The sequence below is a fragment of the Apodemus sylvaticus genome, chromosome 13 (assembly GCF_947179515.1).
Source record: "Apodemus sylvaticus chromosome 13, mApoSyl1.1, whole genome shotgun sequence".
NCBI classification, from domain to species: Eukaryota; Metazoa; Chordata; class Mammalia; order Rodentia; family Muridae; genus Apodemus; species Apodemus sylvaticus.
In genome coordinates, this window is record NC_067484.1 from 30,082,993 (window position 1) to 30,094,521 (window position 11,529).

The 11,529-nt window shown below is 47.8% G+C and overlaps 1 protein-coding gene across 1 annotated transcript; it reads right to left on the reverse strand.

Moving 5' to 3' along the window:
* Positions 1–640: 640 nt before the first annotated feature.
* On the reverse strand, positions 641–9,859 carry Cidea (cell death inducing DFFA like effector a). The gene is made up of 4 exons (XM_052155522.1): positions 9,718–9,859; positions 8,537–8,683; positions 2,060–2,241; positions 641–1,047 (listed from the first exon to the last, which is right to left on the reverse strand). The coding sequence occupies exons 1-4, from the start codon at positions 9,847–9,849 to the stop codon at positions 906–908; spliced, it is 603 nt and encodes a 200-aa protein (XP_052011482.1). The 5' UTR covers positions 9,850–9,859; the 3' UTR covers positions 641–905.
* Between the last annotated feature and the right edge of the window lie 1,670 nt (positions 9,860–11,529).

Below are 11,529 nucleotides of genomic sequence, written 5' to 3' on the forward strand. Positions count from 1 at the left end.
AGAAGTTTGTGCTAGCCTGTGTGGCTTTCCCTGCAGGGTGAGGACTGACCCCCAGGTTGTCTTCAGTCCTCCACACATATGCCGTGGTGCACATATACTTGCACTCATGCTACAAGAACATGTACACACACACACACACACACACACACACATACACACACGGGGGGGGGGCAGTAGAGGTCCTTTAGCAGGAAAAACTTAATTAGTGAAATCCAGGCTTGTGTGACAGATCGTTACTTTTGCATCGAGTATTGATAAGGATAAACAGCCAGGGGCCTGGAGCAATGACTGTGGTTTCTCAGAAGACCCACGTTCCATCCCAAGTTCCCCACAAGAAGGCACGCAACTGTCTATAACTCCTCTGAGGAGATATGGCGGGGCGCCCTCTTCTGGCCTTCTGGGGTAGTGCATACATATGTCACATAGGCACAAGTAGCAACCCCCCCCCCCAACACACACACATGCAAAATAACATAATAGAATGAAAAAAAAAAAGATTAAACAGCAGGGATATCTATCTTTCTGTCTTTGGCCTTTGGCTCAAGTTTTCATTCTGTGTGAAAGTGTGGTCCTCTCCAGAGAAACGAACCAGTTTCGAGGAAGCACGGCATGAATCAGAAGTGACTTGTGATTCGTTTATTACACTATGTAAGGATCCAAAGGGACTGGTTCATACCCGTGCTGTTCCCAGGCACTCTGCTGTTGGTCCCTTCCTAAAGCTCGTGAACGGCACCTCCGTGAAAGGCACCTCTGCCTCCTTTCCCTCGCAGGACTCCTGCTGTTCTGCCCTGCACTGGGTGCTACCACCAAGCCCCCATCCCTTCCTCTGGCATCCCACAGCCTGTAACAGACGGTAGTGAATTTTCACAAAAGGTGGGTCCCTGGGCCCCTGTAGCCGTGACTGACTACATGAACCAGCCTTTGGTGCTAGACTTGGGGGACGGCTGCTCTTCCGTGTCTCCCAGTACTCGGAGCATGTACGCGCCCGCATAGACCAGGAACTGTCCTGTCACCTGGGCAGCATAGGACACAAACCGCAGAAGACTCCTGCAACAGAGGAAGATGGAAGACTCATCAGGCTTGGGATTCTGGCCTGGCCAGAGTTGGAACGGTGAGAATGCCTCACCGCATGCTACCTTACTGAGCTCCGAGGAGACAGCCATCGTGTTTGAGCTATGGTGTCCACCGAATACCACTTTCAGGGCACGGTGTGTGACTGCTCCCTGGGAGGCTGCCTGTACTCTCTGGGGCCACCTACCGGGGACAGGGCCCTCAAGCCACTTTGACAGGAGCCCGCCAAAGTAGGAACTCAGGAGGCCCACAGAACCCTAGCCACTCCTGAGAACATGGGCTTGCTATAGGATTGTGCTAGCAGGTGGGTGTGACGGCCTTGCTCCAGCAATCCCTAGGTCAAAGTGACAAGACCAGTAAAGAACGGGAATTATGATCCTCCGATTGGGCATGGGGAGGGTGGGTAGCTGTGGTGTTCCAACTTGCTCCTCACGACAAGAGGACACTTAGCCCTGTCCTAGCCTCTGAAGTCCCGAGACTAAACTAGTCTTCTTGCAGACTGGGTCAGACAAAAAGTGTTTCCTCAAGTTCTTATCCTTTTCCTGGTGTTAGAAGTTTTCACTCCAGCTTTTGGGACAGCAGGACATCTGGGCCAGATTCCACGGCATGTGAGCATAGCGCTAGCATGGTGTAGGCTTGGTGCCAGCATGGAGGGTGGAGGTGTGTGTGTCTGTGTGTCTGTGTGTTGCTGGGTATTGGACCTAAAGCCTCTAACATTCCAAGCAAACGAGCTACCACTGAGTTATTTCACAGACTTATACCAAAAAGCACAAAGACCAGTTGGGGATGTAGCTTTGTGCTTTTTGATATGAATCTGTGATCTAAAAGTTAAACTGAAGTTAAACCACGTGGAGTAGAGCACAGCTGAGGACAACAGAGGGTCCTGGCCCTGTCATTGTGCTCGCAGGCAAAAGACAAGCTGGAGGAGCTACCTGTGCCACACCTGGGTGTTTCCTGACCCCCATGATGCTCCCCCCCAGTACGTCACCTTAACACTGCCTTGAAGCTTGTGCACCGGATGTCGTAGGACACAGAGTACATCTCATACATGGTGGCTTTGACATTGAGGCAGCCGAGGAAGTCCTTGGGATTCGGCCTGTATAGGTCGAAGGTGACTTTGGCTATTCCCGATTTCTTTGGTTGCTTGCAGACTGGGACATACCTAGTGCCCTGGAACAAAGAAGCAAGGAACAGGCTTAGAACCCATGCTAGCAAAGGCATTTGGAAAAGAAACACACAATTCTGGGGGTAGTGACAAAGTTAGAGTCTCCTAAGTGTCAGCTGCAACTATTCCAGTCAAGCATACAGCAGGCGGACATACTACAGGGCGCCCATTTTTTCTTCTCAACAACTTCCAGTTTAGTGACTCGGGATGCAGCGCTTTGGTTTTGAGGACTTGGTGTCTGATGTGCAGAGGTGCTCCTGCCCTAGAGAGCCTCCTTGCTTGTTTGCATAGAGCCCTGAGGCTAGACCTTGAGGATGAAAGGACTTGGTCAGTTTCCTTTTGCAACCTTTGCAAAGCCGGGAGGAACGCGAGGAACAGGAAGTGCTATTTCTGTTTCACTCCCTAAGTGCCCCTGAGGAAGAAAAGGCTAGAACTCTGAGACTTAGGGAAGGGGTGGAACAGGCCTCTCTCGGGGTGTTTCCTGCCAAGGAGGTAAGATGACTGTGTAGAAACAGTAGCCAGTTAAGGAATCACTCTGAGCTGGGCGGTGGTGGCGCACGCCTGTAATCCCAGCACTTGGGAGACAGAGGCAGGTGGATTTCTAAGTTCGAGGCCAGCCTGGTCTACAGAGTGAGTTCCAGGACAGCCAGGACTACACAGAGAAACCCTGTCTTGAAAAAGCCAAAAAAAAAAAAAAAAAAAAAAAAGGAATCACTCTGTCCTAGGATATCAGGTGACCCTCCAGGTTGGGAGAAGCATATACCCTAGGTTTGTAGATAGCTCTGTAACACCCTGAGAGAACAAAGAAGTGCCAAGATATGCAGATGTTAGACTAGACTAGGGATAGGGCTCAGTAGTAGAGAGCTTGCCTAGTATGTGCAAGGTTCTGGGTTTGAGTACAATCTCCAGTCCTGGTTGTGTGTGGGGTGGGGGTGGGGGGAAGGCAGGGAGCCAATCCTGGTTCAAGAGCTGTTTTCCTAAGTATTTTTTTTTCCACCACACACCGGTCCCAGTGTATCCAGGGTCAAGCTTAGATGATGCAAGAGTCTGTATGCCTCAGGAGCCTTGGGGGTTGGGAGTGCTTGAAAACCTCGAGTATTACACAACAAAATGATCAGATACATTTGAAATTAAAGCATAAATTCCTCTAACAGCGTGCCAGTCCTTCTTGCTGAAGCCACCGCTGGTGCCCCCCCCCCCTTTTCCTATCACCCAGATCATAAATGACAAGTGATTCCGGTTGTCACCCAGTGTGCCAGGCATGAGAGAGAGCCTGTGCCACTTCTACACCAACAACTATCCACGACCCAAGAAAGAAACATCGTTTACAAATCCAAAACTGAGCCTGACATGTCGGTGCACATCTTTATTCCCAACACTTGTAAGGCCGATCTCTATGAGTTTGAGGCTAGCCTGTGCTCCATAGCGAGCATCAGAACAGCTGGCGTTACGAGAAGAGACCCTTTCTCACGACAAACAAACGAGCGAACGAATGAACAAACAATTCAAGGCTAAGGGATAGAAGGGGTTAAGTCTATTGCCTCCCCCTGCTACTGCTTCACTGCTTTCTGACTTGTTTACCTGACTCTCCCTTTAGGCTGCCTTTAGAGTAGACCAAGCCTTCACAATGCTTGGTGCAGGGATCCTCACATCTGGCCATTCAGGCTTCTGTAGCCTGCCAGAGAGGAAGGGCACCGCTACATACTGTCTTCCTCCAAGGTGGCAGGGAGTATCTTCCCCTGGGATTTTAGGATCTCTGAGACCGAGCAAGGGAGACATCTGGTGGCTGCTCCGTGGTGGAAGTTTTTGTTCCAGTTATAATGGGCCTCTGGGACTGAGGTAATCTGTACTCTGCAGGAAGCCGCCATTTCTACTTTACAGGAAAATGGCTGTAAGAGGTTAAGCCTGGAGAGGACTCCAGAATCTTTGATGGGGCTTAGTGGTAGAGCATGAGGTATGGTACGGCACGTATCTGTGAGAGCCTGGTTCCATCCTTACTGCCCTCCTCCTCCCACCCCCAAAATCCAACCCTCAAAACAACCCAGTATTTCAGATTCACAAGGCCTGAGCCAGCCCTTGAATGTGGCGGTCACGATATTATTCACACTTACTGCATCTTGGTGTGACTTGGCACTGCGCTACATTTCTTAGGTCCTGTCACAGTGCAGGACTTAAATGTGTCACTTCCAAACTCACCTCTAAGCTCTCATTTGTATACACCAACAGCAAACACCTTTCCCATCTGTGTTAGTTTTCTATCGCTGCTGTAGTAAGTTTTCAGAACCTCAGCTCAGAAGTCACGTGCTTTGGCTCTGACAACGCTGGGAACAGTGGTCCTGGCAAGTATCCCCACCTTCCTTCACCTGTGGCCTTCCTCTTCCTCTGAACCGCATCCTGGCTCACATCCTCCTGCTTCACCATCCCATGAGAGCCCTGTGGTGATACTGGCCTCCAGATAGTGCAGGGTGGCCTTTGTGTCTCAGGACACACATCTGCCAAGGCCCTCTGGCCAGGTTCTGAGGTTCTAAGGGTCTGAGAATGAATGCAGACACTCTGGAGGCCATGCAAGCGACCACACCTTTCTCACACAGAAAGCACAGGGATGGAGGAACCACTCTGGGAGAACACCAGCCCGACCTGTGGCAAGCTGTGGCTAGCTTGTTCTCAGTAGCTCAAACAGCCAAAAGAAAGCCCAGAAGAGGAAAGAATTGGAAGCTTGGCTGTGGTGATCCACACCTTTAATCTTACCACTGGGAGACAGAAGCAGGTAGAGCTCTGTCAGTTCCAGGGAGCCTGAGCCTGGTCTATATAGTGAGTTCCAGAACAGCCAGGGAAAAAGAAGAAGACGGAGGAGAAGGAGAAGAAAAGGAAGAAGAAGAAAAGAAGGAGGAGGAGGAGAAGAAGAGATAAGAAAAAGAAGAAAGAAAGAACGCCGGGCGTTGGTGGCGCATGCCTGTAATCCCAGCACTCTGGGAGGCAGAGGCAGGTGGATTTCTGAGTTCGAGGCCAGCCTGGTCTACAGAGAAACCCTGTCTGAAAAAAAAAAAAGAAGAAGAAGAAGAAAGAAAGAATTAGTCGAGCCCAAGATTAGTCTGTCTTTTCAAAGGATTTCTAATTTACCTATTCTATAGGCACAGTAGTTTGAATGAATGGGCACCCACGGACTGACCCACAGGGAATGGTACAATTAGGAGGTGTGGCCTTGTTGGAGTGGGTGTGGCCAGTCCCCAAACACACTTCCTTCACCACGCAGGAGGAAACCACCTTGGCTTTCCTATGAACACTATATTGCCAATTTGGTATAGTTTTTGTTTTTGTTTTTTTGTTTGTTTTTTGTTTTTTGTTTTTCGAGACAGGGTTTCTCTGTGTAGCCCTGGCTGTCCTGGAACTCACTCTGTAGACCAGGCTGGCCTGGAACCCAGAAATCTGCCTGCCCTGCCTCCCAGAGTGCTGGGATTACAGGCTTGCACCACCACGCCCGACTCTTGGTATAGTTTTGAATTATCTAGAAATGGTTTAATGCAGAAGTTCTCACAGGCTGGTCTGGAGAGAGAAGATCAAGCTTAAGATCCCTTCTGGGTTAAAACTACTCATACAATAAATACAAAAAGACAATTGTCCTTCTCCGTTCTCCTAGGCCCTGATTTTCTACAGCACGCTTAGGGAAAAAGGGTGACTTAATGACTCAATGTTTTGGTTTGTCCTTTTTCTTTTTCTGCTGTTTTTTCTTTTGGGCTTTGAGCCTTGTGCTTGTGAAATACATTTCACCACCAAGCTATACCTCAGTTCAAAGTCAGTATTTTCCAAACGACCAAAGCATGATACTGCAAGATCACTTTGATGAAAGATCCTTTCAAAATGCAAGACAGACGGACGAACTCAGCGGAGCAGGGTGACCCCTCCGCTGGGGCCTTCTCAGAGTCTCCATGGCGACTGAACTTCACAGAACCCGCAACTGTGGACTCCCGTGCAGTATCAAAGCAGAGCATCCTCAACAGTGTGGGAAGACCTCAGCACCCCTTTCCTCTCTGTCCTCATATCTGCAGCCAGAGTTCCCTCACAGTTCCACCTAAACAATTGTGTGTCTGTGTGTCTGTGTGTGCATACCTGAGTATATGTAGTGCCCTTACTCAGAGATCAGAAGAGGCATCTGATCCCCGGAACTGGAGATACAGATGGTTGTGGGCTGCCATATGGGTGCTGGAAATTGAACCTGGGTCCTCTGCAAGAGCTGCAAATGCTCTTAATTGCTAAGCCATCTCTGCAGCTCTGAGAATTCAAGTATCTTCCAGACATTAAAGAGATTTACAAAAATACAAAAGTATAGTTCCTTGCTCTTATTTTTTTTTTTTTTTTGAGAGTGGTTGTTTATTTTTATTTATTTTAGGAAAATATTTTCGGGGGCTGGAGAGATGGCCCAGCCCTTAAGAGTGCTATCTGCTCTTCCAGAGGTCCTTAGTTTAATTCCCAACAACCACGTGGTGGCTCACAACCATCTACACTGGGATCTGACGCCCTCTTCTGGCGTGTAGGTGTAGGTGCAGATAGGGCATTCATACATTAGATGAGCAAATAAATAACATCTTTTAAAAAAATTAAAAACATATTTGAATGTGGTTTAAAGTAACCTTTACTGTTATCATTAGTTAACACATATTTTTAATTTCTCCATTTTAATCTCTAATATTGGGAATGTCTGTACACGTGGCTTCCGGTTTTTCAACCTCGGCACAAATGGCATTTGGAACTGGATGATTCTTTGTTGCAAAGGCTGTACATTGTAATTTCCCTACTAGACGGTAACAAAGTGTCCTCTACCCCAGTCTGTTATTCTAGACTATCTTTAGACACAATCCCACAGCTCCTACTGGCAAAATATCCTCAGGTAAGAACCTCTGATTGATAGGCATCTCTTGACTGCTTTTGGTAACAAAGTGTCCTCTACCCCAGTCTGTTATTCTAGACTATCTTTAGACACTATCCCACAGCTCCTACAGGCAAAATATCCTCAGGTAAGAACCTCTGATTGATAGGCATCTCTTGACTGCTTTGGTGGAACCCATGTTAAAGAGGGGTGCTCAGAGCTGGGCGGTGGTGGCACACCCCTGTAATCCCAGCACTCTGGGAGGCAGAGGCAGGCGGATTTCTGAGTTTGAGGCCAGCCTGGTCTACAGAGTGAGTTCCAGGACAGTCAAGGCTATACAGAGAAACCCTGTCTTGAAAAAAACAAATTCAAAAAACAAAACAAAACAAAACAAAAAAAAAAAAAAGGAAAAAGAAAAGAAAAAGAGAGAGGTGCTTGGAGTCTTCACAACCTTTCGTGAGTCCTGGCATGAGGAAGTCTGAAGGTGGCGTGCCTAATGCCCCGTTCCATGCTGCTCTCTCTCTCTCAGTGCAGTTATGGGATTTATGCAGACAATGCCTGTAGCTGCGCTCCATGTGTTTTCAAGGTCGAAGAGCAAGCTATTCAGTAAATAGGCAGCGGCATGTCAACCTATGTGCAGTTAAATAGGCATACGTGATGGGTGTATGTTTATCTATCTGCGTCCCACTGGGCGTACAGTGATGGCTGCATTACATCTCCAACCCACTGAAATGGACCTGTGGCTTGGTGACAATATTTACTACCATTCACAAAAGCGACACCGGTGGTCTGACATACATCTGCTGTCTAGGTGTTAGTGTTTTCCAGGGCATGTACCCAGGGATGGACCCATGTTTCCAGGTCACAAACTATGTTTCAACTCTGTTGTCTTAAACATCAATTTGAAAGAGGGTAGGGAAGCTGGTCCCACATCTTGAAGATGGAAAAAGAGATCACGTTTCTTCCTATTTCCTTTTGGCTCTCTTCACTCCCTGGCTCCAATACGAGTGACTTTGCCCCACCGCTTGCCCCTCCAAGGATCTGCTGCCTCAGTAAGGAGGCCGAATTAATAGTAGACTGGATGCCCTCAAACTGTGAGACAAAACAAACCTTTCTTCTTTCTAAGTGAATTGTCTCATGTTTTATTATACTGATGGAAGGTTGATGAGCACACACACACACACACAAAGAATAGGGTAGGTCACTGACAAAAGCTCATGATTCAAAATAATTTATTTGAAACCATACAGACTAAATTGAGAGACATCGAATTTTCTAGAAACGCTTGAGAATCCTTTTGAGGGTTGTGGCTGTAGCTGGGAGGTGAGTATATATTTATAGAATTAGGATGTAGCCTGCTCAGTGCTAAACTAGACAGCGCCCTCGTAGGTAGACTGTCTACCCAGCTGTTGTTTGCACAGCAAGGCTGTACTTACCGGTGTCCATTTCTGTCCCTTTTCCAAGATCATGAAGTGTGTGTTGTCCCTTAAGGTCTGAAAGAACTCCTCTGTGTCTACCACGGTACCATCCTCCTCCAGCACCAGCGTGACCAGGCCGGTTGTGATGACCAAGACATCCAGAGTCTAGGTTTGCAAGGGAGAACAGGAACAAGATGATGCTTATGTTAAAGATTCAGGGAGCCTGGCTGGCCAGGATAAGGCTGCACTGGTGAAGAAACCCATTGACTGGTATTTATAATTCAACCTTCATTCAGAAGAACAGACCAAGGTTTTGAGTGGAGCGCTCTCTTCCTAGAGAATGAGATGAGTGATGTAGCGTGTGTTTACAGTTTCCACGATTGCCTGTTGTGTAGAGGAACAAGCCGACGGCCTTGTGCTTTAAGCACGTGGCCTCGTGCAATCACCTCAGCCTCTTGCTTCAGAGGCTGCACACTGGGTGCCCATGTCTCACTTCTGTAGGAGTCTCTGAGTTATACTTCTCTGAGACTCTATGAGTTTCCCCTCCTCGGTGACTGAGAACACTGTTTTAGCTTGAGGACCACCTATCCTGGTCAGATCTCCCAGGTCACAGTCTCCCTTGTCAAAGAAGGACAGTTAGTTACATTTTCAGTTGATGGATGCTTTTAAGGCATTCACCCTGGACCCGTCTTCTATGATGCAGAGACATAACGCCACTTTGAGGACTTAGGCCTGTTCTTTACTTGTCTGTTACATCTCCTCTCAAGGCTCTGGAGCCTACAAATGCACTGATATGCTATTTTTCTTCTTCTTCCCTTCTTCCCTTTCTTCCTCCTTCCCACTCTCCCTCTCTCCCTCTCTCCCTCTCTTCCTCTCTTCCTCCCTTCCTCCCTCTCTCCATCTCTTGTCTTCCTCCCTCCTTACTTCCCTCCCTCTCTTCTTCCCTCCCTCCCTCTTTCCTTCTGTTCCCTACTTTCTTCCTCCCCCACCCCTTTTTGAGACAAGCTCTTGATGTAGTCCTGGCTGCCCTGCAACTTGCTCTGTAGACCAGGCTGGCCTCAAACTCAGAGACCCACCTGCCTCTGCCACCTGAGTGCTGAGGTTAAAAGCAAGTGCCACCACTGCCCATCTGATAAGCTCTCTGCTGATGCTTAGTGTCTCAGGCCTGGACTCTGAGCTCACAAAGGTGACCACAGTACCTTGCTGATAAGTTCCTGCAGGCTGCTGGCCATCACCCCACGCCGGCTGCTTCGGTCATGGTTTGAAACTCGAAAAGGGCGAGCCGGATGTATGAGGGGTGTCAGCAGGACCTTCTTTGTCTGCAGTCCCATGAATGTCAGGGGCCTGGGAAGGAGGCACAGAGGAGAAGCACTTTTCAGACAAGGGTTGAGGTTTTGCTTCATCACCCCCTACACAGAATTTCTCTTCATAACAGCCATGAGTGTCTTGGAACTTGCTCTGAAGACCAGGCTGGCTTCGAGCTCACAGAGATCCATGTGATTCGGCATCAGTGATTTAATCCCAGTGAGTGCTGGGATTAATGGTATGTGCCAGCCGGGCGGTGGTGGCACACACCTGTAATCCCAGCACTTGGGAGGCAGAGGCAGGTGGATTTCTGAGTTCAAGGCCAGCCTGGTCTACAGAGTGAGTTCCAGGACAGCCAGGGCTACACAGAGAAACCCTGTCTCCAAAAAACCAACTTCCCCCCCAAAAAACCACCCCCCCAAAAAAGGTATGTGCCACCACTTTTTTAAGAGGTTTGAGACACATACAAATAATGCAATCTTAATGTTTGCATCTGAAAGAAATATACCACTTAGGAATATACCATTTAGGAATTACTAAATGTTACATATATCCATACCTCCTAAGAGCAAGCTAGGGCCGGAGAGATGGCTCAGGGGTTAAGAGCACTGACTGCTCTTCCAGAGGTCCTGAGTTCAAATCTCAGCAACCACATGGTGGCTCACAACCATCTGTAATGGGATCAGATGTCCTCTTCTGGGGTGTCAGAAGATAGCAACAACATATTCAAATACATACAGCAAAGAGCAAGCTGTAGCGTAACTGATTAGCTTAGCAACCCAGGGGCTCAGTTTGGTCCTCGGCCCCTTTCCTAACTATATTCAGCAAATATTGACTTAAAAAAATGTTAAATTTATTTATTTTATGCATGAGTATTTTGCCTGCATGTATATACATGTACCACATGTGTACCTGGTACCTGTGGAGTTTAGAGGAGACCATCGAATCCCCTGGAACTGGAGTGACAGGTGGTGGCGAGCCACTGTGTGGGCGCTGAGACTAGAACCTGGGCCCACCACAAGAGCAATATGTGCTCCTACCCTCTGAGCCGTCTCTCCAGCCCCCAAATATAAATGTGTTTTATTATTATATTATATATAAATGTATTTTATTTATTATTTGTGTGTGTGTCTGCATGTTCATGACGTGTACATGTAGGTGCAGATGTCACAGTGCATGAGCTGCAGTCAGAGGACCAGTTTGTGGGGGATGGGCCTCACCTGTTACTTTTATGTGGATTTGGGGATCAAACACAGGGTACCAGTCTTGTGAATGATGAGCCTGGCTGTCCTGGAATTCACTCTGTAGACCAGGCTGGCCTCAAACTCAGAAATGCCTCTGCTTCCCAGAGTGCTGGGATTACAGGTGTGCACCACTATCAGCTGCCACTGAGGGTCTTAAAAGCTAAAAATGTGGGGCTGGAGAGATGGTTCAGTGGTTAAGAGCACTGACTGCTCTTCCAAAGGTCCAGAGTTCAAGTCCCAGCAACCACATGGTGGCTCACAGCCATTTGTAAAGAGATCTGACGCCCTCTTCCAGTCCGTCTGAGGACAGCTACAGTGTACTTACATATAATAATAAGTAAATCTTTTTTTAAAAAAACTAAAAATGTAAGAATATGATTTCTAATGATTACAAAGTAGCTAAGCTAAATAGAGAGTTGGTGTATACAGACAAATAAGTGCACATTTGTACAATACTGGCAG